General features: G+C 43.6%; 1 protein-coding gene across 1 annotated transcript in view; it reads left to right on the plus strand.

Moving 5' to 3' along the window:
• Window positions 1–25,184, plus strand: part of ZNF827 (zinc finger protein 827) — a 139,671-nt gene that overhangs the window by 37,422 nt on the left and 77,065 nt on the right. The window contains exons 3-5 of the mRNA XM_015422913.1: window positions 3,841–4,013; window positions 5,963–6,443; window positions 11,991–12,224. Of these exons, the coding sequence (XP_015278399.1) occupies window positions 3,841–4,013; window positions 5,963–6,443; window positions 11,991–12,224 (888 nt within the window). The remainder of the gene's footprint in view (window positions 1–3,840; window positions 4,014–5,962; window positions 6,444–11,990; window positions 12,225–25,184) is intronic.

A 25,184-nucleotide genomic window follows, 5' to 3' on the forward strand; every position in this document is an offset into this window, starting at 1 on the left:
TCGAAGGCCGGGAGCGGGGCCCCCAACCCGGCGCCGCCACGACTCAGGCACAGGACCTCCGTCTTCGCCGGATTTAGCTTCAACCTGCTCAGCCGAAGCCAACCAGCCACAGCTTGCAAAGCCCGGTCCAGATCTTCCGGTCTGGAGTCCGACTGGCCACCCAACATCAGATAGAGCTGGGTGTCATCAGCGTACTGATGACAACCCAGCCCAAACCTCCGAGCCACCTGGGCAAGGGGGCGCATAAAGATGTTAAATAACATAGGGGACAGTACTGCGCCCTGGGGTACGCCACACTCAAGAGGGCGCCTCCCGGACTGCTGTTCCCCAAGCACCACCCTTTGTTCCCGACACTGGAGAAAAGAGACAAGCCACTGTAAGGCCAGTCCCTGTATTCCCACGTCGGCGAGGCGGTGGGCGAGCAGCTGGTGGTCGACCATGTCGAACGCAGCCGACAGGTCTAGCAACAGCAGCACCGCCGAACCACCCCGATCCAGGTGCCTACGGAGGTCGTCAGTAAGGGCGACCAATGCCGTCTCTGTCCCATGACCCGGGCGGAAGCCAGACTGGAAGGGATCAAGAGTAGAAGCGTCATTTTTAGTCTTACTGTATTTAATGGTTGTAGTTTACTTCTTAATATTTATTTTAAAACTGACTGTTTAATGTCGACATAAAGTAGATTCTAAAAGTGCCACACTGTCAGGGAATCACGATCATATTATTTACACTTCCCAGGCAATATAATTTGTAAAATCAAGTTTTGTTTTTTTAAGAATAAGATTACAACTTCATTTTCCTAAAAATTAATGCTTATTCCACAAAACGTTTACAAAGTTCAGTTATTGCAAAAGTTTTTCAGTGTTAATTTTAACATTTATGCATTTTTTTCAATCACTATGGTATTTAACAATAACATCTTATGTCCTTTAGAGGAGAAATTGTGAATTACAGAATTTTACATCCTTGGCTTCACTCAGTTTGGTTTATAACATTCTTCCATTTTCTTCTAGTCATGAGGGTGGGAGATTGGGAGGGGCCTCACAAGTGGAGTAGCCTAGGGCCTCTCTTCATCTAAATCCGGCCCTGAGGGCAAGGTATAAATCCAGTCTCTTCTCTTCTTCTCCTTACTGTATCAACAGTGTCAGGCAGGTTGTGGTGGAGCGACAAGACTTATCCCCCAAAAAGCTCGCAAGTGCCTCACAGCTAATGGCCAAATTTCTCATATTTTGAGTTCTCCCTGAAAGGGCGGTTTAAGACCTAATTACTTGAACCAAGCAAGAGTTAGTGGATGTGATGGAAGCTGCAAAGAAATCTCTCTTAGCAGCTTTCACCGCCACCTTATAGGTTTTCATAAATGACCTATAAGATGCTCTTGCAGCTTCATCACGAGACTGGTCCAAGTTCGCTCTAGCTATCTGAGTTCTCGCTTCATCCCCCTGAGTTCCATTGTATACCATAGAGCCAGGTTGGGGTGGGAACAGAGGGGGAATCAGGGACTGATTGCATCGATGGCTTCAGAGAGCCGGGTATTCCAGTCCTCTATCAGCTCATCTAATGAATCGCTGGGAGGTAACAGATCCTGCATAGCATTCTGGAAACCGATAGGATTCATAAGTCTCTGTGGGTGAGCATAAATCTGCTTGCTGCCTAGACAGAGCGGGATTGGGGCACTCAGCCAGGCTTTCTGAGTAAAGTGATCTGACCGTGGCTTTCTGTCCATGACAATTAGATCCACATTTATCCCCATTCCAAAGATCAAATCCAGGGTGTGGCCTGCTTGATGTGTAGGACCCGATACAATCTGTGAGAATCCCAGAGTTGCCATGGATGACACCAGGTCCAGAGCCTGTTTGGAGGCTTTATAGTATCACCAGCCTCACCCGTGAACAAAGGGGGACACACAAATAAGGGCTTGAGATAAAAAAATGCAGTGCCCAGGCAGGACCCTAACCCTGGTGCCAGGCCATTTGAACAAAGTTAAGTATATACAGTCTTTCCAGTAAGATTCCTGTAGTCAGGTAGATTAAGCCTGTGTCTTTACAGCAGCAGGAACTTATCACACCAGCTTTATCACTGCATTCCCATTCACAGAAAAGTATTGACACTTGAGTTATTTGAGACATAAAATACAGTCGCTGATGAATACATTTGGAAGTCAGCTGTAATATTCTGAAAGTAATTCCCAAATATCATAAGAAATATGCTGCCAACTTGTGCAGCATTGAAAATAATCAGATACCCTTTCAGCAGTCATGGAAATATCTTCCCGTTTCCACAGTAACACTGTAAACTTTCTCGTAACAGGTGTAGGAATTTGCAGTGTAATGTCAGATGGTTGATTGTGTCAACTCAGCAGGCAGAATCCTCTCTTCTTCTTAGCAGCTAAGACTTAACCTGATGATTATTCCCTAAAATGATGAATTCTCGACAAGCTCTACAATCTTTACCCTGCATTGAGAACATACTTCTATAATGACTGACAACCGTATTTCTAATCTGTCAGATTTTGGGGCACAAGTCTTCTTAGAAGCTATGTCCTTTGAACCAACCTCTTAATTCTGTGTGCTGGCATTGGCTTTAAGATAATATGCTCTGTACATGTTCAGAGGCACTTTTCTTCCTAGTTAGTCCACAGATGCAAAGAACAACAAAGATCACAACAGTTAAAATTGTTTCCAGGGATCCACATGGCTGGAATGACGTGCTGCTCAAGCAGGTTTTTTTCCTCTTTGGAAGTCAAATCTTCCACAAGAAGACTATGCAAGTCGTATGACTATGTTCCCAGTCTGTAGTGAGTAATTTCTATATATTCAGAATAGATCCATGAAATAGGAACAGAAGACTAATTATTAGTAGGACTGTCCTCCTTTAGCAAGAGGAGCCAAAATTCAGATTGCTCACTGAAATCAGTGGTTCTTAAGTGCACTCAGCATTTTCTGATTGCTTATGCTGAAAGCAGAGTTTTAGAGCTGTGTTGTGCTGCCTTTGGCTCAAACTGAGCCCTGCATTAAACCTATTACATTAGACTTGATGTACTAACAAGCTGAGGAACAGCACTGAAGAAAAATTGAATAATGATTCCAAAGATGCCTCTGAATCTGAAGTGTCATCTGCAGTTTCCTTGAGTCAGAACAGAACAATCTCAGCAGCAGGGACTTCAAAATCTTGCACTGCTGAGAATGGAGTTTATCTTGTTCATAATTCCAGCATGGCTTTTGGTCAAGAGCTGTGGATTACTGGGTACATCATCATTTAACTTCTCCAGGCATATTTCAGCTGCTAAACAGAAAGCAAGTAAGCAAGCGGTGAGCAGTTTCTCTACATTACATAGGTCAAACAGCAGGGAAATTAGCAGCAAAATGGTATTTATGTGCCTAGGTAAGGCACAGTAGCATCCTCTGCTGGTTGTCCACAGTAAGAATGGGACTGTGACATATATCTTCATCACTTTCATTAGTAGGATACCCATTTGGGGGAGGGAATGGGAAGCAATAAGGGTTATGCTAAAAATTCTGCATTTAAAAAAGAGGTTTAATAAACTTATTGAGAGGGTAAAGTTTTATTCACGGTATGAGCTTTTGTGTGTACACACGCTTCTTCAGTACAGAAGTGTGCATGCACACAAAAGTTCATACCTTGAATAAAACTTTGTTGGTCTTAACGGTGCCACTGGACTCAAACTTTGTTCTGCTTCAGACCAACGTGGCTGCCCATCTGGATTTATCAAGAGGGTGCTCCTGTGAATTCAAAGCTGAAGCTTATAGACTGTAGCTACCCAGAGGAGGAAAAGCACTTGATGGCTTAATGAGTTTTCTTTCTTTTTTTGCCCTTTATTCTAAGCCTCAGAAGAAGAAGGTGGGAAACCTTTCCAGTGCCCAATCTGTGGCCTGGTTATAAAAAGGAAGAGCTACTGGAAACGACACATGGTGATTCATACAGGCTTAAAAAGTCATCAGTGCCCTTTGTGTCCATTTCGCTGTGCACGCAAGGACAATCTCAAATCACACATGAAGGTAAGGTCATTGGATTCTGGCAGTGAAGGAATCTAGTCCATAAAGCTGCCGTTGAAAGTTTAAAATCTTCACCTAATAAAACCCAGCGTGGTTTTCTCTGGTATGTGTATAAGTGCTGTGAATTCATTTTGACTAGCAGAGGGGTGGTTGGGCAGTAAAAGCAGTAGCCTTAGTGATGTCTGCTGCAACAAATTCTTGCCATGTTTTGGCTGTAGTCCACTGAATCCGTTAGCCTCCACACAAGAGACTGCCTGTAGTTCCCTTCTCCCTATACTGCCCAGCTTGTGGTTCTGTGGGAGATGGTTTCTGTGCCCAAATAAACATCAGACGTTTGACCATGCAGGCTGGATGACAGCCTTATAGTGCAATCCTAAAGAGAGTTACACCCTTCTAGATCCATTAAAGTCAATTAACCTAGGAGGGTGCAACTCTGTTTAGGATTGCCCAGTTAGTGTAGTACAAGCAGCTGCATGTCTGTGGTTAACATGCTTTATAAGGGTGAAAATGTAGTTGTCCATAATACAGTGTACTTGCAAGGAGAAAGCAGCCAGGATGGAGGCACTCTAGAGACATGTGCAATACAAGGCATACAGTGACGAAAAGAAACTGAGATCTCATCTATATTAGCTACATGTGGCAAGGGAAAACAAAAGCCTGCAGCAACACCATGCAGTTTCTATTTGGCAAAAAATCCCTATCCCATTACTAATCAAGGTTGTGCTTTAGACCCTGTGCAAGTTAGCAATTTGCAACAATGGACTTCAGATTCTATTTTATATTGTATGCGATATCTAAGAACCAGAGCAGGTATTAGATTTCCATGGAGGTGTTGACAAAAATGCTAGTTCTGTGGTGTTTCGTCCCCCTCTCCAAGGCTGTAACATGTCGCTGGGAACCATTGAGGTGGAATGCATCCACATCTTAGTCAGAGATTATCAGGACTATAAATTGAAAAATCAAGACTTTGAGATCAACAGATTTATTTTGTGGTTAATGTGTTTAGGATTGATGTTCGTGTTGTAATCACTGATAGGTATTCAGGCTAGTTTGTATGTACTGAGCCACGGGAACAAAAATGGAAACTTTATAGGAAAAAATGCTTTTGGAATTATGAAATAATGTTCTTTGTAGTCTGATATTGAATAACGTTGTGACCTTTAGCAAGTGACCTCTAAACGAAGATCCTTATTGTTAAATAATGTTCACCTTTAAGTGTCCTGTATAAACAGAGAGCCATTTTGGCTCATAACACTGAAATCATCTGAGAAGGTCTGTCAGTTGTGAAGGCTCAAAAAATTCTGTGGCTTAATTTTAGCTGAAATGTGAACAAGCTTGGGGAATCCTTGGGATCATGCGCTCCCCCTCTCATTCACACACAGCAATCAAATGTCTTGTGTACAATTTTGGGTCATTGTAGCTGGTCCCAATAAAAGTATTATGTGGACAGCAATCAAATGAAAGAACTTTAGCTTTGCAGCAAGTAGAATGTTGTTACATTCCAAACCACAAACTACAATTCTCATTGTTCCCTATAAAACCAGGATTCCAAAACAAATAGACTAGGTAAAGGGTGAATTCAAGGATTTACTGGGCTTATTCTACAGCAGAGTTAATACTGAAATGATTCTTGCAGGGTTGCCAGGTCTGCGTTGGGAAATACCTGGAGACTTTGGGGGTGGAGCCAGGAGGGGGTGGGGTTTGGGGAGGGGAGGGGTCTCAGCAGGGTAGGGTGCCCTAGAGCCCACCCTCCAAAGCAGCCATTTCCTCCAGGGGAGCTGTTCTCTGTCGGCTGGGGATCAGCTGGAAAAGCGGGAGATCCCCAGGCCCCACCTGGAGGCTGGCAACCCTAGATTCTTGTAAGGAGGCAGGAGGCAGGATCAAGCCCACCAAAGATACGTATAGCATTTGTCTGAAAGTTATTTTTTTTCTCCTGTTGACAACTGAATCAGGTTCACCAACACCAGGATCGTGGAGAGACCTTTCAGTGCCAGCTTTGCCCATTTACCTCCTCTCGCCACTTCAGCCTGAAACTCCACATGCGTTGCCATCAACACTTTCTGAGGACAGAAGCCAAAGTGAAGGAAGAGATCCAAGAAACGGATGTCAAGGTGTCATCACAGCTAAATGATGACTCCAGAATGGGACAGCAGATGGAGGGGGCAGCTGACCATGCAGGGACTGCTGCTGCACTGAGAACACCTGAGAAAACTGGACAAACAGGTGCTGCCATCCCACCTCTGCTGGTAAAAGAAGAGCCCAAAGATGATCACATCACCTCCTCCCCATCCTTTGCTCTCAGTGTGGTTGATAGAATTGCCAACAATGCAAAGCTAAAAGACTCCATTGATTTTGTGACCAATACAGCGTCAGCACTTTTCAGCCAGGACATCTCTGTCAAAATGGCATCAGATTTTCTCATGAAGCTCTCAGGTAAGTGGGTGGAGCTCCTTTTTCTCCTAACATCGTGCCTTTTTGTGTGCATAGCTTCCAAAACTCTTTTTATCGACTAGTCATTCACACAGGATGGAATGGGGACTGAAATCGGAGAATAGCAGTGGAGAGAGGATAGAGAGGATCCTGAATGCCTGCTTCTCCAGCAGTTTTTACTATGTCATCTCGTTTTGTGAAAGAGACATCTGGAGTATTCTTGCGTCTTCATTAAGAGCACGCAGGAGTGTTAGGGTTAGAGCTTGACCAGGATCTGAGGTCCAAACTCACAACTTGGGGGGGGGGGGGAATCAGCTATCCCCTTGTGCATTCTGTGACGATAAATGTACAGACACTGTCTTTAAAATGATGTAGGTGGTATCCTGCCACTCTGCTCAGCTAACAGTAGTGCATTACTCCAACATAAGCACCTTCCTCTCATGCAAAAGTCACTTTTTGGATCTGAGGAAGACTCTTCACTCTGGAGGAGTGTGCCTCTGTTAGCTGAGCAGAATGATAGCACACAGCCCTTTATTTCTGGTACCTTACACCAGAATTAGTATACCAAACCTATGAACAGGGTTCCATTGACTCTTAGAGACAGTGGAGAAATGGGAACATATTTACCTATGTGGTGGCTATGTTTGGTTGTCCAAACTAGCTCCTTATCATCTTGCTACTGCTAGGTTATAATGATGAAAAAGGAGTTGCAAGAACTTATAAGAAATATGTAAAATAACTATCTTTGTGGGTACATCTTCATTTTACTTATTGTTATTTAAAATATTTATACCTGAGTGTTCCTATTTTAGCATGAGGTGGCTTATGATAGTCATCATAGGCCAAGCAACTTGATTAAATCAAAATATAAACGTACAATATAAGAAAAATCACAAAGCTCCCAACGTGAGCAACGTAATAGCAAATTGATCACATGTCACAAAAGAAGTAATACAATGTTTAGCATAAAAATGCCTACATATACATTAGCCCCTGCTCATATTTTGATAGTTCAGATTGTAGAAGACAGTGATCTTTTAGTATTTTAGACTGAAGACATACACTTTGCGTCACTTTAATGATGGACAGTCTCTGACAAGAAGTGAGTTAAATATGGGAGACAAGAAGCTCTTATGCATGATTACTGGCAGTGACTAATTGTAGCTGGACAATGCACACTCTACAGATATTTTCACACACATAGGCCTGTGTGTGTTTATGTGCCTTGTGTGAACAAAAGGCACTTCCACATAGAGGATCTGTGATTTCTACACATTCCACTCAAGATGCAGCCCCCTACAATGTATCCAGCACTGCTCCTAAGGGCCTCCAATCCTTTTTGAGTGGCAAAGTGGGCTACAGAAGATGGGGGGCAATGACAACATTCATTCTGCATAGATGATTTGTTTGACCTACTCTATCTATTAAGCTATTGTTTTGCAGGTGCACCAATGTATAAATGTCACATGGGCCACAACAGCACACAAAAAAATTACAAATAGGATTTGCAATTGCAGTATGTTCTGGTTTGGCATGGTGTCAGTTTGGGGATTGTGCCATTCCTGGTCACTTGTGGGTAGGGTATTTTGCATTTCTTTCTGCTCCCCCACTGAGAACAGACAAGGGGCGGGGGGTTCTAAGGTTCAGGATATCATTTTTATTATTATAATTTATAGTGTTGTATCCAAAAAGTGATATAAAAATTAAATTTTACCCTTCAGCATATTTAGTTCTACCACCCCCAGTCTCTTTTAGAATGCAAAACTTAATAATACCAAAGGTTGTTAACAAACCTGAAGAAAAATGTCCTGGCCCTTTAAAAGTGTCTTAATATGTGGAAATGGGCTGCTGAAGGTTTTCATGGCATAGAGATAAATAACATCACCTGGTAAATAACATCTCATTACAGTTCTGTTAATGGGACGGGATTTTTTTTCTTGGCAGTCAATAATACACACCTGTCTGGAAAGAACAAGCTTCATTTTCTGTTTCCGTGTTAGTGTAGCAGAATTAGGAAGGTTATTATTAAACTTTTTGAGAAGTTTTAAACTTGATGAAGAGGATCAGAAATGTGGAAGCAAACCTGGTCTGTCCTACATGGCATTGACAATCCCCAGCATAATTAACAAATGGCACTTCACTCTGGAGAGTGACAGTGCCCTTTTAAATGGAGATTAATTGGTCACCAACTTCCTTTAAGTGGAATGTGAGTTGCATTTCAGTAAATGTCGTCATTGGCAGGTGAGCCAGAGGATCAGCAGTGCCTTAATGACTCTTCACTTGGTGATACGTTAGTCATGCCTTTTGGATTGGCTTATTGTCTTCATCTGCTCCAAATCTTTGTCCTCTGGGATTGCAAAAACTGTAATCTGCAAATACAAGAACAGAAAGAAAATTTATAGAGGGAAATTGGCAAGAAAAGAATCTGAATGAATGCAGTTCTGAGGCAGTTAATAGGATAGATTTCTGATAGATTTTGGAATACACTTTTGGGATGAATTGATAGATTGTTTAGAATTAGGAGTATACAAGAAAGGGGACCCGTGAAAATCGCAGGGGGGGAGGAGCGGGGGAGCTCCACACAGAGCGGGCGGAGGAGGAAGCAGCAGGTAAGCTTCCCCCCCATCCTGCCGTTCCCCGTCTCCTCTACCACCACCTCCGGCTCCCAGATTCCCCCCCACCTCCGAAGGCTTGCCGGTCTCTCCCCCCCCGCATCTCGCCAGTACCTCTTTCCTATCCCTCGCCTCCGAAGCGAGGCCTGCGGCTTGGAGCCGCTGGGCCTCGCCGGTCTCTCTCTTCCCCCCCGCCACCTCCGAAGTGAGGCCTGCGACTGCCAGGCCTCACCGCTCTCTCTTCCCCCCCTTCAAAGCGAGGCCCGCGGCTTGCAGCTGCCGGGCCTCACCAGTCCCAAACGAGGCCCGCATGGCTTGCAGCCGCCGGGCCTCCCCAGGCTCTCCCCCCCGAAGCGAGGCAGTTAGCAGAGCATTCCCTGCGCATGTGCAGGGGACGCTCTGTTACTTTTGGGGGGATTTAAGTATCCCCCCGATGTTTTTTTTCAGTTTTCAGATTTTTGTGCACACCTGGGGACTGCCCCAAGTGTGCACGAAAATCTCCCTCCCCCCCAGGTGCCCTCGATGCGCGGATTTAGGTATCCGCACGCAGGGGGCGCCTTTCGCTATTAGATGTATAGATTGGTTTGGGTTTTTTTTCCTGTTTAGCAATTACTAATCTGGGAAATAATTATTTCTGTCTGTGATTCTGACATTTTTCAAAGCCAAGCCCGTAAGTGTAACCCAACTATAATACTATTCTGACTGTTTAGATTGGTGGTGGAGGAGGAAAGTACTGTCAAGTCGCAGCTGACTTGTGGCCGCTCCGTAAGGTTTTCAAGGCAAGAAACTAACAGAGGTGCTTTGCCCTTGCCTGTCTCTGTGGAGCAACCCTGAGCGTCCTTGGTGGTCTCCTATCCAAATAACTAAACAGGGCCAACCCTGCTTAGCTTCTGAGACATGAGGAGATGGGGCTAGCTTTGGCCATTCAGGTTAGGGCACAGTTAGATTAATTTTGTTTAAATAATATAATTTTTCATTTGGTAAAATTAGGTCTTGTCTTTAATGAGTTGATGTTAAAGCCCATTATGGCCAAAACAGATAAAAATATACATTTTGAGGGGTGGGGTCCCTTGAAAACTTAATGTACCAAAATTCCTGTTGTCGGTCTATATTCACAACTGACAAGTAATTTTTTAGTTTTTAGCAGGCACGAATGCTAAGGACACAAATGGTAATTTTTCATGCAAGAAGGCCCGTGTGCTGATTTCATAGTGTCTTAACCAAGGGTTCTGAAACCTGGCTTGTGTGCACTGTTACCTAGCAACGTGTTATAAAGTCACTGAAGGAGTGAGATATATCTCTAAGATGAAAATGTAAACTTGGTAGATATGTCAGTGCCACACAAGGGAAAATACATTATGTTGAAAGAAGAAATTAAACCCATTGATCAGCGAGATGTGCATTCAAAATAGCATGTTGACTTGTACGTTTGACCAGTGCTGTAATGCTTATGGAGTTCTGGCCCATAAGCGACAATGTTTTATTTAGTTCCTTGCTATAAATTTACTAGCAACATTTCCAGAAAACATCTCCATTTATTAAAATATGTACTAAAACTGAGTGAGCGCATGGGGATAATACAGTGTTTTCTAGAAAATTAATCTCCCTTCCTCTCCCCCTCCCCCAGCTTTTTTTTTTGGCCCAGGTAGGTGTACTACTGGCTACTTTGAAAATGAACAAAACTGAAAGGGCAATGAAAGATATGCAAAACGGGGGATATACCAGAACTGCACAGCTTTATATATGTTAGATTAGTACGATCTGTTTTTACTCCCCTTGTAGGCAGTAACCGAGGAGTCTGTTGGATAGGCATGATAGACAGGATTTTTACTTGGCCAGACACACTGCATTTGGGACATATAATCCTATTTTTCTTGTGTGGACTTAGGGGGCAAAGATAAAGCTGCTATAGAAATGTCAGTATGAGGCATCATTAGTTTTGCTTTCCATGCGTATACTTAGGAATGTGTTTGCAGTGGATGGTGTGTGTACTATATCTCATCTGAAAAGAGACATTCGTGAGCAAGAGTTTATTCAGTGTTCCACTTTGAGAACTACCTTACCCCAATATCTAACTTGAAGCCAATGCCGATTCAAGATTCTTTTTGCTTCTAGCCTGCCCTTCCACCTCTTAGCTGCAATTGGAGTGTGTCCTTGGGTGTCCCCCCCCCCCCAAAAAAAAGAGCCTTACTTTCAGGCACATGAATTTCAGCTGAGAAAGAAGGTGGTGGGCTTGAGGGCAGCAGGGTAAAGTAGGCAACCTACTAGTTTGAAACAGAGTCCATAGTTTGAAACAGAGTCCATATAGGCCCTGATTCCACTACCACCCCAGCAGACCCAGTCCCTACTGGCCACACCTGAAGGAGAGGCAGAGGTGCTCCTGCTCAGAGAGGCAGTGGCAACACATGTGAGGCCAGCAGCCTCCCACAACCATCTCAGAGTGAGTTCCCTGAGCAGCAGTGTTTGCAGATGCAGAGTACAACATCAGCTGTTGGCACAGGGCTGCTGGCATTCACTGGGAGCAAGGCCAGAAAGGACTCTGATTAATGATGGCATTGTTTTGGGTCCCCAAAAAGTCCTTGCACAACTAATGGACTGCTATGTTAAGAATCCTTTTCACATCTTTTTCTTCTCCCCTTCTTGTTTACATTAGTTTTACTGTCCTTGCACTTTTGCCTCTCTGTCCCATTCTAATTTCTTACTTAACAGAATTTCCTCTCTTCTTTCCATCAGAAAATTTCAGTGTTGTGCAAAAGATTATTTTTTAAATATTATATGTGCCAAAAACAATTAAAAAAACATTGCAGTAACATGATGTATATTTGAGCCGTACTATTCTTTTACGACACATTAAAATAATGGGTGTCCAAACTGGCTTTTGCTGTCTGACCATACTTGACTGACTTTATTAAATCTCTTTCCCCCCTTCTCTTAACAGCTGCAAATCAAAAAGAACCTTTGACTCCTATATTTAAAGTGAAAGATGAACCTAAGGATGAAGAAAATACAAGTTCCTCTTTGCCTAAGCCCAGCTTCGTTTTCAGCCATGAACCTGAAACCTCTGCCCCAAGTATCCCTGAGGAGAATCTCAAACCACAGGAAGTGCCAGCAAATGTATTACGACAGGACATGTCAGTCAAAGCAGCATCTGAACTTCTTATGAAACTATCAGGTAATTATATTCAGCATCTCATTTTTACTTTTATTTTTGTTCTAGCACTGATAGGTGAGAGGCAGATCTCTACTTCCAGTCATTTGTTATTTACTACTACTACTAAGTTGACAGAACTCCAGTATATAATTGCATTAGGACAAACAATATAGGTTCTTCTTCATGATACTCCCCCCACTCAAGTTTCAGACTGTATAGATCTTGTAAACAGCTGTCACCCTTTTGGAAACTGTCGGAAACCAAGGGTGTATTATCCCCATTCCCAAGCCTTCACATATGCATTGCTGCCTCCCGTTCATGATGCAGTGCCATTCAGCTGCAAGTTTATATGCAGCAAATAAACATTACAGTTGTGGACATGGAAATAGTCTTTAATGACTTTTTATTATTATTTACTCCATTTCCCCTCCTTTTCCCCCAATGGGGACCCAAAGAAGCTTACATTATTTTCCTCGCCATTTGATCCTCCCAACAACCCTATGAGTGTGTGGTTGGACCTGTGTCACCCAGCAAGCTTCCATCTCAGAGTCGGGATTAGAACCTGGGTGTTATTGACTTGTTTATGGTGTGAATCTTTAGTAATGTGTGTTGTGCATTTCTTATTTTTAAGATACTTTTAGTGAATGCAATAACCTTGGCCAGAGAGGTCAGTAAGTGTTCAAGCTTGAGGTGTGAATATCCATTCCAGAAAGTGAGCCATAGTATGGGTGTGAAGGCTATTAAAAATCTAGGATCACAGCTGGTATTTTTCATGTGGTTCATGCATCATTCATGTGTCATCCACCACTGTCCTTCCTCATTGTAGGAGATCTTGCATAAATTGAGAGAGTTCATGGGAGGTAGTGTTGCCAGCTCTAGGTTGGGAAACACCTGCAGATTTTGGGGAGGAGCCTGAGGAGGGTTAGGTTTGGGGAGGGGAGGGACTTCAATAGGGTATAATACTGTAGAGTCCACCTTCCCAAGTGGCTGTCTTCTCCAGGTGAACTGATTTCTGTCACCTGGAGATCAGTTGTAATAGCGGAATATCTCCAGCTATCACCTGGAGGATGGCAACCTAATAAGAGGTGGTAGCGGTGCCTCTGAGCTTTTGCATTAGGTTTACTGACAGCATATGTACTGGGGGAGGGTTGGTTCCTCCTTGGCCTCTAGAAGTCCTTTCTAGAAGAAAAAGAAGAAGAGATTGGATTTATACCCCGCCCTTCACTACCCAAAGGAGAGTCTCAGAGCGGCTTACAAACTCCTTTCCCTTCCCCTCCCCACAACAGACGCCCTGTGAGGTAGGTGGGTCCGAGAGAGCTCTGACAGAAACTGCTCTTTTTCAAGAACAGCTCTGCCAAAACTATGGGTTGCCCAAGGTCATCCAGCCATGTGCAAGTGGAGGAGTGAGGCTGAGGAATCAAACCCGGTTCTCCCAGTTTAGAGTCCGCGCACTTAACCACTACACCAAACTGGCTTTCTATGAAGTTTTCAAGCCATGGCCACCCTTGAAGAGTACTTTTTATGGAAACAATATCCTTTTTGACAACATACCTCTGTTTTCGAAGTATTTTCTGTCATTGTGACAGGGTTGGGGAACTAAATAGCTAGTCCTCTGGTCAGTCATTCTGAGGCATGAGGGGAGGAAAAGCTTTTCTGAACAAAGGTCCTGGAAGGCCATACTGGGATAAAGACATAGTTTATTCATATGTTGGCATCACTTCAAACACACATAGTTTACAGCTTTACATATGTCATAATCTGGCAATAATTACAGTGCCTTTTCTGATCTGTGTTTTCTATTTCTGAGAGTGGCTAATAGTATTTTTGGCACAGAGATAAAATAAAGACTAGAATGTCATACAGCCTGAACATCTGGTACTAAATTAAAAACTTTGATATGCTGTGAGTCTCCACAGGCACAGATATTCTGTTCTTCCACCTTGGTGGCAAAGGCTGTATATGCCTGGTATTGGTAATTAGACTGACAAGCAGTTATGTTTAATACTTGAATTGTCAATAAGGACTGCATTGGGACTGGAATCTCTTGATTTTTGGCAAATGGATACAATGGAGGATAAAAGAACAATTTTGTAATCTCTACTGGCTGCCTACTGGGGAGAAAAGCAGAGTATAAATATAAAATAATAAAAAGGAAGTCCAGAAACCTACATTCAAGCATCCAGACAAGGCTCTGTAACTTTTTGGATGTTTTTGAATAATTCAGGGTTTTTTTAGGATTTCTTTTTCCTGCTGGAAAACCTTTATGTGGAACAGGCAATCTATTGGTCCATCTTCCTGTTTGTATCTACTTGCTCACCTAGGCTTGCCCATCACACGATAACATATGTAGTTAGCATATCTGTAATGGTAAACTACTATTGATTGGACATCACTGAATACATCTGTCGCGCTCTCCCTTGGACTTCAGTGCGGCGCCTCCACTGGCCGTGGCGTCGGGGGTCTCGAGCAGACTCTGGCAGGGGAGACGGCCCTTGGAGTGGCAGGGTCCAAAAAGGGAGAGGGAGTGAGGGGCCTCAGATAGGCAGAGGACAGGGTTAATGTCACCCTGAGAGTCCCTCTGCCAGTGCGCTGCGGACTTTCTTCCTCTCTCTCTGCCGTCTTTCTGTCTCTCTAGTCAGTGTCCCACTTCATTCCACAGCGCACTCCTCCTCCCCAGCCCCTTCTCCACCCTGCCTTTTATCTCCCCACCCAGCTCCCAGGACCGCCCATCCGCCCTCCAGCTTGGGCCACGCCCTCCTTTATGTATCTGGACACCGGGGGGGCGTCTCCAGGGTGAATGCTGATATGCCGCCGGTGGCTCTGGCGGCCTCTGGGCCGCGCCGCCACCAATCTGTGGCAGCCCTCGCTGCTCCGCGCTTGCTCCTGGCCCGTCAGACAAGCAGCTGCCGCCCCTCTCTTCTTTTGTGGGGCTGCTCCGCGGACCCCGGTCCTGTCTCCGGGCTCGGCCGACATAGCTCGCCACGAGAGGGATCCCCGCTCCCAACTCACTCCCCGGACCGTCAAACTTCGTCCCATCTGGTGAGTCATGCCTAGGGCGTCTTGCAGGGTTTGTCGGGGTCCCCGGGGCCCATTCTGCACGTCCCGTGACCTCTGGAGCGGGACAACATCTCAAAAAATATACTGTACTCTGCATAAAATATTCAGTTCAGTAGAGATTTTGGGAAAATTTCCAGTAGCATGCAGGGTAATACAACATTTACTTTCACTGATCAAGCACATGTGCTTATGGGTATTGTTCAGATATAAATATGGAAATATATGTGGTGAAAAGAGCATGCTTTCTTCTATTCTCATGAATATTAAATGTTTGTATCTGTGTTGGGGGGATGGAGATGTCATTAATTATTATGCATACAGTTATAAAGAATGGAAAAGCTGTATTTAGTAAACATTTTCTTTTTTTATAATAAAATTTTATTAGTTTATAAAGACAGAAATAGACACAAACATATATCATAATACAAGGATGAATTACTATCATACGTAAGACACAGACCATTGTCTTAGTGAACATTTTCAAGCATCCTATGTTTAAGAAGATACCCATCACAGACTTACAGATACAGTCACTAGGGGCGACCAGAAATGTAATACTGAGTGATGGCCAGGGTGGGCAGGGAGTCTTCAGTATACTCTGCCATGGGAGTAATAGATTTTTTTAAGCTGCTGGCGACCCCAGGAGGTGGAAAGTGCCTCTTTTAAAATGGTGTGAACCTGTACATGTGCTAGACTACAATGTTAGTGTCATGAGTTGCAGAGAATGCCCTAGCCAGACGTCAAGCACTAAAGGGATTCACTTACTTCACGGAAGAGAAAGGAAGCAAGAAAGTCAAGTCTTAAAGCCAGCGTGGTGTAGTGGTTAAGAGTAGTGGCCTCTAATCTAGAGCATTGAGTTTGATTCCCCACTCCTCCACATGAAGCCTGCTGCGTGACCTTGGGCCAGTCACAGTTCTCTCAAAACACTCACAGCCCCACCTACCTCACAAGCTGCCTGTTGTGGGGAGAGAAAGAGAATATGATTGTAAGCTACTTTGAGATTCCCTAAGGTAGAGAAAAGCAGAGTATAAAAACCAACTCTTCTTTTAAAGACAGTGTGTAGTTGCTAAATACGGCTAAAATCTGTGGTCCTGATATATATGTTGCATTACTATCATGTGGTGGTTTTATATTTGTATTGGTTATAATATTTTTCTTAGAAATATTTACTCATCCACTGTAATGGTTTCTTCCTCTTTTCACATTGCCATTCATATGAAATTGTAGAGAAGCCGTACATTAAATTCTCATTCCTTTCTTAGTTTTGAACTCACTATGCTGAAATAATGTATGTTAGAAATACAGCAGACCATTTATTTTGTGTGTGTGTGTTTGTTTTAAGTAATTCAGTAAAAATTGCTGATGGTGGTGTTTCATCAATAGATTGAAAGCAAGGAATTAATGGAGATTTACTTAAAGAAACCTCACAGTTGATCTTTCTGTGCTGGCCAGCATTTGGAATATTAACATCATTCTTTAGTTCTGTATTTCTTGTATTCTTCATGGTTATTTATTTTGAGTTCCCAAACTTTTGCACTTGTTTGAAATAGCATAGAACATAAGGATGATGAATAATATCTTCTGAATGAAAAGATCTTGTCTAGCTTATTTCCTGTAATACCATTGTTCCCAGAAATACTGAAGTAGATGTCACTGGACAGCCCTTTTAAATAAACACATGTGTTCTGTTCATGCTTAGCTAAATTGTTTAAGACTTGGTTGCAGGTTTTGCCAGAAGTACACTATGCTGACTTTTGCTGTTTGCTATGCTGTTGCTTTAGTGTGTTCATGCCTCAGCATACTTGGCAGTAATTCTAATTTGCACTACAATCTCTGTGAAAGTTTGAACTGTGGTTTTTCAACCAAACAGTGTCCCAGTTTCTGGGTTTCTCCTAAGGGTCTGAAAAGTCCTCTGAAGTCTCAGCAGCTATCTTCTAACTCCAAATGCCTTGTGTGGTCCAGGGAGTCTTTCCTTTTTCATTCCTTTTCATCTTTCTTTGATCTGAAAATGTACAACAGGCCTCAGTCCTAGATTTGCCATTTCTAAGATAGCATTGTAGCATTTTGCCCTGAATTTAGTGTTTAGTGCTTCACATACTGATATCATCTTGTTCAGTGCACCTCCTGTCTATATTTTGCCTTACCCTACGATATAATTTTGCTTCTGGCTAAGTCCCTCTTTGTCAAGAATCTCCAAGTAGAGTGTTGCTGGCTGTGCTTGGACAAATTATCCAAGTCTAAATTGTATCAGACCTTCATATTTGGCCAGTCCAGTTCCTTAGCCTAAACCCTCCCTTTTGAGTTGGATCTCCTTCTTTCTAAATTCAGAAATGGAGAGAAAGGATATGCCTAAACAATTAATCAACTCCCAAACAAATGTAAAAATCTCTATTTTAAAATATAGTTATTACAATTAACTTGAATGGAAAATTAATGGCAGGGGGCAGTGCTCCTAAATCTTCAGATGTGGTCATTATTTTGCTGCCTGGTCATATGCCTTAGAGTTCACGGAAGGCTGAGTGAGGGGAAAGGAGTAATTTAGCCAATATATAACTGACAGAGTTACACAGATCTTGCAGCCCAAGAGAATCTGTCTTTCCAAAGTGCTCTCTATCTGAATTAGGAAGGGATTTGATTCTGTGTAAGTAGTAATTCCTGTTTGCTGGACCTATTCTGATCTCTCGTGCTCAAATGGCAAGTGTGCACTGCACACTGAGTGTGTGTGTGTGTGTGTGTGCAAGAGAATGCTACACTTCTCTTTCCTCCCTTGGCCATAGGCAAATCTGCCACGGAGTGGACAGGTCAAACATGTTGTTTTAGAGAGGGGGTGGCTAGAGTGAAACATACATTCCCTTGCCTGTATGCACACCAGATGCTGTCTTCTTTCAGTGAGCAACACACAGAGACTACAGTCCCATTCAATCGTAGCTCTATTTATTTTTTTAAAAATCAAATCCTAACCATGATAAGGATCGTGGAAATTGATGCAATTGTTTGTAGTTCTGCGGAAGGGTTGGCATCCTGAAAACTGTAGCCTTAACTGATCCTATTCTGTGCATTTGCACCATGTTGCTACTAAATGTTGTGCTTACCCCATGTCACGTTTATTTATTATTTATTGACTATTTGTGCCTGCTTTGTTTTGCTACCTGCTTCCTTGGGTTGCTCTTTTGAATACCTCCTTGTGCTTCCTGTACTTATAAAACAGGGAGACTTTTTGCTCTGTGTATAATATTTGGCGGAGAGAATTCCTAGTGTCTCTCCTTCTGGAGAGATACATTTTCATTTGACAAGCCTCTATTGGCATACGTATACACATACAATAGGAGATCTGGGAGAGATACAATTAATTGGGGGGGGGAGTTCCATGTAGTAATGTGTTTGCCTTTGAAATCACCTGTTGAGTTTTAATAACAAATATAATAAACATAAAGAAAAAAACCAGAAGTTTAGAAAGAAAAAATATCTAAAAAATTGTCTTCTTCTCAAAGAGGTCCCAGGTTCTGGACCTGCTTAAAATTCACACAGATAATAGTTGTGGTTCTTCCCTGTTTGCTTAGTTATAACACTTTTCCTTTCAGTGTGTGTGTGTGTGTGTGTGTGTGTAGGGCTGTCAAGTCACACCCAACTTCTGGTGACCCCAAGTACCGACCCTGCTTAGTTTTCAAGATCTGACAACATCAGGCTGGACCATGCTTCCTTCCTTCTCCAATGAAATCATTAGGCTAACATAAATGTCTACATATCTACAGGGCAGTCAATACTGGCCTGGCATTTTGGGGTGAATTTTTTCTCTTTAAGTTTCCATCCGTTGTCACAAAGTTGGAGGCAAGGCCGTATTCTACCCCCCCACCCCCATGCACTAGATTTTCTTTTATGGACACATGAAACTGTCGTATACTGAAGCAGATCATTGGTCCAGCTGGCTGAGTATCTTTTACTCTGACAGGCAACAGATCTTCAGAATCTCAGCCAGAGACAGATCATTCTAACACACACATACACACACCCCACCTCAGGGTGAACTTTTACATTGAGCTGTACTGACAAAACTGCTGGATCCGGCGCCTGTTCTGGGTTCCACTTCAGGGCCTGTCTGGCACCGTAAAAATTAATTTCCAGAGCTGTCAAACCTAGAGCCCTCCTACCCCATGAAAAGGCAAGATGGTTTTACCATTCTCTCTTGCATGTTTTTGAGTGGACTTTTCATAAAACTGCTGTTGGGACTTTATGCCCCCCTCCCCTACATGCTCAAACTGATCCCAGTCTTCCTCTGGTCGGAGTTGGAAAGACATGGGATGTAGGCTTGATAACCAGTGTGTGTGTGTGTGTGTGTGTGTGTGTGTGTGTGTGTGAATCTTGGGGCTGAGCAAGTGTGAGGAGGAAGTTAGATCATCTCCCTCTGTCGGTGTGTGACTGTCCTGCTCCCCATTCTAAAGCCGGGCAACTGTGGAGGAAGATCTTTAAGTGGGCTGCAGCTGCTTTGCTAACCGGTTATCGATTGTTAGACTGAGTATCGGGGGTCGTACAGGGACACGAACGATGCTGTGACCTGAGAAGAACAGACCCAGTGACTGTGAGACTTGACTTGGTTTGGCAGGGATGAAATTAAATACTCATATAGAATCCTTTTAATGAATTAGGCACTTTAGGCTTGGTTTTTATATATTTTGCCCCTCTGCAGTTTAATGATTATTTTGATTAATTGATGATTTGGCTGTATTTGAATTGATTAAATTGGATTTTATATTGTATTAATCAATCAATTATTAGATGATGCTAATGCGGTGGGGGTGGGGAGGTTAGAGGGAGGGTAATTGAATTATTTATATGAATTTTTCCCCCAACCTAATTTCCCCCCACTGATTAATTGAGCACATTGATTCTCTAATCAAATTAGATTGATATATTGGAATTGATTATATTGATTGTATTGTTTATTAATCAGTCCAATTGGTTATTGTAACAGGGTGGGTAAATTAGATAGTTAGAGAAGGCACAAATGGGGGTATCTAGTTTAGACAGGGGTCTGTGATGAGCTGTGTAGGATTTATAATTTAGACAGTTATAGCCTCTGCTGGTTGTTGGAGAGTATTGAGGTTGAGAGCACTGATGAAGGGGGGCCATGCAAGGGTCAGGAATACCAGTGATTATGGGGCGGGGGAGATATAGTGGTAGGCATAGGTGCTCTTCCATTAACTGGAATGGAAGAAATCAGAGATACAGAAATGCTTGGACTTCTTCCCACCTATGTCCCATCCCGAGAAATGTTGCTTGTGGGGCTAGGAAAATTTACCCTTCTCCGTCACTGGTGTTATTCAGTGCCAGGTCTATTAATAATGAGCATTGTGCTCCGTGATTATCTCATGGAGTCACAGGTAGACCTGGCTTGTATGATCGAGACCTGTGTGAGGGATGGTGAAACTGTCACCTTGAACCAGCTTGCCCCACCTGGGTTCTTGGTCTTTCACCGGTTGTGGACGTATGGGTGCGTGTGTGTGGCTTTGCTTATCCGTGAATTTTGTTCTTTCAGGTCACTCCCCACGCCAACAATATCCGGCATTGAATGTGTTGGTCTAGCATGTGATGTTGAGGAGAATTTGGCTATCTGGCTGGTGTACCAACTGCCTAACACACCGGCAGATACCCTGTCCAACCTGTTAGATGGTGTATCAGGCTGGGCACTGGCATATCCCTGGCTTCTGATCCTGTGTGACTTCAGTGTTCATGCCGATGATGCAGTATCTGTCCAGGCCAGGGACTTAGTGTCGTCCATGGAGGCACTGAGATTCTCCCAGTTTATATCGACTCCCATGCACCAAGTGGGCCACACACTGGATCTGATTTTTGGGATGGGGATACATGTGGATCTGATTACTACGGTTGTAGTCCCATGATCTGACCATTTTGCCCTGAAGGTCCGGCTGAGCATACTATGCCCACCCTGTTTAGGTGGCGAGCATTCGGGCTCCTCTGGGAGAAATTATCAACTTGTCCATTTCTACTGGGACTTTCCCAGAGGCTTTGAAGGAGGTGGTGGTTCATCCGCTCTTGAAAAACCCATCACTGGACCCGATGGTCCTGACCAACTACTGCCCAGTATCGAATTTACCATTCCTGGGTAAGGTGGTTGAGAGAGCAGTGGCTGAACAACTCCAGGCCTTCCTGGATGACACTTCCATCCTTGACTCCTTCCAGTCTGGCTTCTGCCCTGGCCATGGGATGAAGATAGCTCTGGTTGCCCTCACAGATGACCTCTGTAGACATCTGGACCGATGTGGGTCAGTGCTGCTGTTATTATTAGACTTAACACCAGCATTTGACATAGTCGACTATGATCTTCTGACCGACCTCCTCACCGACATAGGAGTTCAGGGGACTGCCTTGAAATGGTTTTCCTCCTTTCTCCATGGCCAGGGACAGAGGGTGGCGCTTGGCGAGAGGGTCTTCCCACAGTACCTGCTAGAATGTGGAGTGCCGCAGGGGGCGATCCTCTTGCCAATGTTATTTAACATATATATGCACCCCCTTGCCCAGTTAGTCCAGAGTTAGGGGCTGGGCTGTCATCAGTACGTTGACAACACCCAGCTCTATTTGTTAATGGACAGCCATCCATCTTCTGTTCCCGGAAAGCTGGGTGAGGAGTTGGAAGCTGTGGCTGGATGGTTGCGGCAGAGTCGATTGAAGTTAAATCCATCTAAGATGGAGGTCCTGTTCCTGGGTCGAGGGGGTACAGATGTGGGCACCAGGCTCCCCACAGTGGAAGGGGGCATCTTTGGTCCCAGCCCCAACAGTGAGGAGCCTGGGAGTAACACTGGATGCCTCACTGTCCATGGAGGCCCAGGTTGCCGCAGTTGCCAGATCTGCATTTTTCCATCTTAGGCAGATTGGGCTACTGAAGCCCTATCTCTCCCCCCAAGACCTATCTACGGTGTTCCATGCAATGGTCACTTCCAGACTTGATTACTGCAACTCACTCTGTGCAGGCTTACCCCTGAGACTGATCCGGAAATTACAACTGGTGCAAAATGCGGTGGCGTGCCTGCTGATGTTGATGCCTGTGCAGGCTTACGTTCGACATGTTCTTTGCCAGCTGCTCTGGTTACCAGTTGAATACCCGATCTGCTTCAAGGTGGTGGTAATAACCTTCAAAGCCTTATATGGCCTGGGACCAACATACCTAAAGGACTGCCTCTTCCTATATACGCCTCGAAGAGCTTTATGCTCTAATAATCAACATCTCCTCGCGGTCCCTGGCCCAAAGGACATCTGTCTAGCAACAGCCAAGGCCAGGGCCTTTTCTGCCCTGGCCCCCACCTGGTGGAACATGCTCCCTATTGAGATCAGGGCCCTGCGGGATCTTATTCACCTCTGCAGGGCCTGCAAGATGGAGGTGTTCCACCAGGCTTTTGGTTGAGGCCACACATGGCCTCCCCGAGATTGCTACCAGTCATCCATCCATCAGTAACTGGCCATATCCATCTGTATGGTTGGAACTTTCACCAGTAAGCTGTAACCACTGATTTTAAATGTTTATATTGTGTTTTTAAATTTTATTGTAACTGTTGAAATATGATGTGACCCGCCCTGAGCCCACTCGCGGGATGGGCGGGATACAAATATGAAAATAACTAACTAAATAAAATAAAATATCTTTTTTAAAAAGGTGTATGTCCACCTTCACACAGCAAGAAAGTTTTAGATGATTTTTGCTGTGAGGGAAAAGAGCAGTCTCTCAGTTACACTGTTTAATACTTAAATTATATTTAAAGTAGTGCTGCAACCAACTGTTTGTCCAAGGTACAGGCATGTGGTGAAGATTAGGAAGGTAACATTATGTAAGTACTGAAAGTTGTTTCAGGTGCAAATTATTTATCAGACTAGAAAGGAAAGGAAAACATAGGACATACGTCAGTATTTATACAGTAGTGTTTGGATTTCATCTTTTCAGTTCAGACATATAATGCAACTATGTGTCTCTGTTAGTGTCTTTATGCAACCAAGTCTACTACAATAGTTTATGTTATTGTAACATATCTTTAGGGTCCGAATAATTTTAACTGGCATAGCTGCCTTTTTACAATCCAGTTGAATGTTGGCATTGATCATTCCCACCCGGAATGTGCTCAGCATAATGCAATAAAAGCTCACATCAAACATATTTTGGTATATTCTGACCCCAAGAGAAAGTTTCCAATTAGTATTCAATGTTAAGAATTTCCCTGAAAATGAGAAGTAAAATACATATTTTTATAAATCAGTACATTTCCAAATATTATGAGCCGTTCATATGAGGAATCCTTTTGTATTTATTTTGCCCTCGTCATTTTGAGAGCAAGCAAGTTTTCTAGCTACATATAAATAACCCTCTGTTGATAACTTTTAAAATGTTGTGTTTATAGGATTAATAAAAATTGCAGATTCTTTTCATTTTGTTCTAAAACCCACTTGCATTTACATTCAGAGACTGTTTAACCTTTGTTTTACTTCTTAAACAGGCAGAGTGTTTGTTTTCAATTTGTTAAATGATGAATCCCAAACCTGTAGCATTTACATTTTAATACATGTTCATTTTATACACGTTTGACTCTTGTTACTTAGCAAGTTCCATTGAATCACTTCCACTTCAGAGGCTTGTGATCAGATACTCCAGCCTAGTCTTTAAATGCATTGCATTTCTTATAGAGAGATAGTGTTTGTTTGAGTAGAGTGGTTTTGCCAAAACAATGATGAAATAATTTCCTGCTAAGATTTTTTTTTCCATTCTGTTGCTTTGAGGCAAGCATTATTGGTTTTCATCTAGAATGGTTTGGAGGGAGTGTCTAACATTCTGCCGTATACCTAGTTTACACTCTAACTAAGGGATTGATTCATGTGTGGGTTTCTGAGGCAATAAGATTTTCACACAGTCACTACGTCTATATTTCACAGGGTGGCATCTGTCTGAATTGGCTGCATATGAAAATGGTGAAATGATGCACCAGAGAAAGCTAGCTTTCTGTCTAATGTGGAAAGTAGTGCCATTTTCATGAACATGTAGAACTGCCATGTCCAAAACATGAGAGGCCTTTTGCACTTGTGTTCTTACATGTAAGGATTTGGGAGTAATTCCACAGCTTGAAATTCTGGCTTCTGTAAAAACTTCTAAAGGTACAGAAATCATCTTATGATGCTGGCATGACAGAACAGGCCCATAGCCAGGATTTCATGGCTTGTGGGGGAAATTTTTTTTCCTGGTGGGGCAGCCATTTTTTGCAATTATTATTTTTGCAGTTGTTTTTAAAAGCCACAGTCTATTCACATACACCCATCTTTATCACCACAACCATGTGACGACCACTTGCAGCCCACTGCTTTTAGCTGCCGGTTCTACCCAGGCAGAATTTCTCATTGGGGTGCCAGGGACTAGCTCCTTCTGGCCTGTCAAGCCTGGCTGCAGTAGGAAAGTTTCCACCACCAGACTTCTCTGGAGGAGCGAAAGATTGAGTTGCTGTGTGTCTCAAGGGATGCAAATAGCCCACGCCTCCTGCATTGTTCCTGCCTTCCTTCAGGGACCGCCCTCCCGCCTCGAGGAGCCTCACAAGTGCCCCTCCCCCACCTCCTTCTCCTGCCTAACTCAGCCTAGGACTGCACGGGGAGGTGCCTCCTCCCTCCCTTCTTCCAACCATGTTTCCTGCCCTGGTGGGAGCACTCATCAGCCACACAGCGAAGCCCCACCCCACATGCATTGAGTACAGTGGGTTGAGTAACCCCAGATCGCGTGGCTGCTGCTGTGACAGAAATCAGCTGTTTGTGCTGCAACAGATGAACATCACTCTGCCCCCAAAAGTGGGTTGCAAACCTTCAGGTGTTTTTGTACAGATTTGGCAGCCTTCCATTCTCCTGCAGGGTCAGCTGTGTGAGCAGTTAGTCAAACAAGCTGCT

Source organism: Gekko japonicus, unplaced genomic scaffold (genome assembly GCF_001447785.1).
Source record: "Gekko japonicus isolate JY-2015 unplaced genomic scaffold, Gekko_japonicus_V1.1 scaffold110, whole genome shotgun sequence".
NCBI classification, from domain to species: Eukaryota; Metazoa; Chordata; class Lepidosauria; order Squamata; family Gekkonidae; genus Gekko; species Gekko japonicus.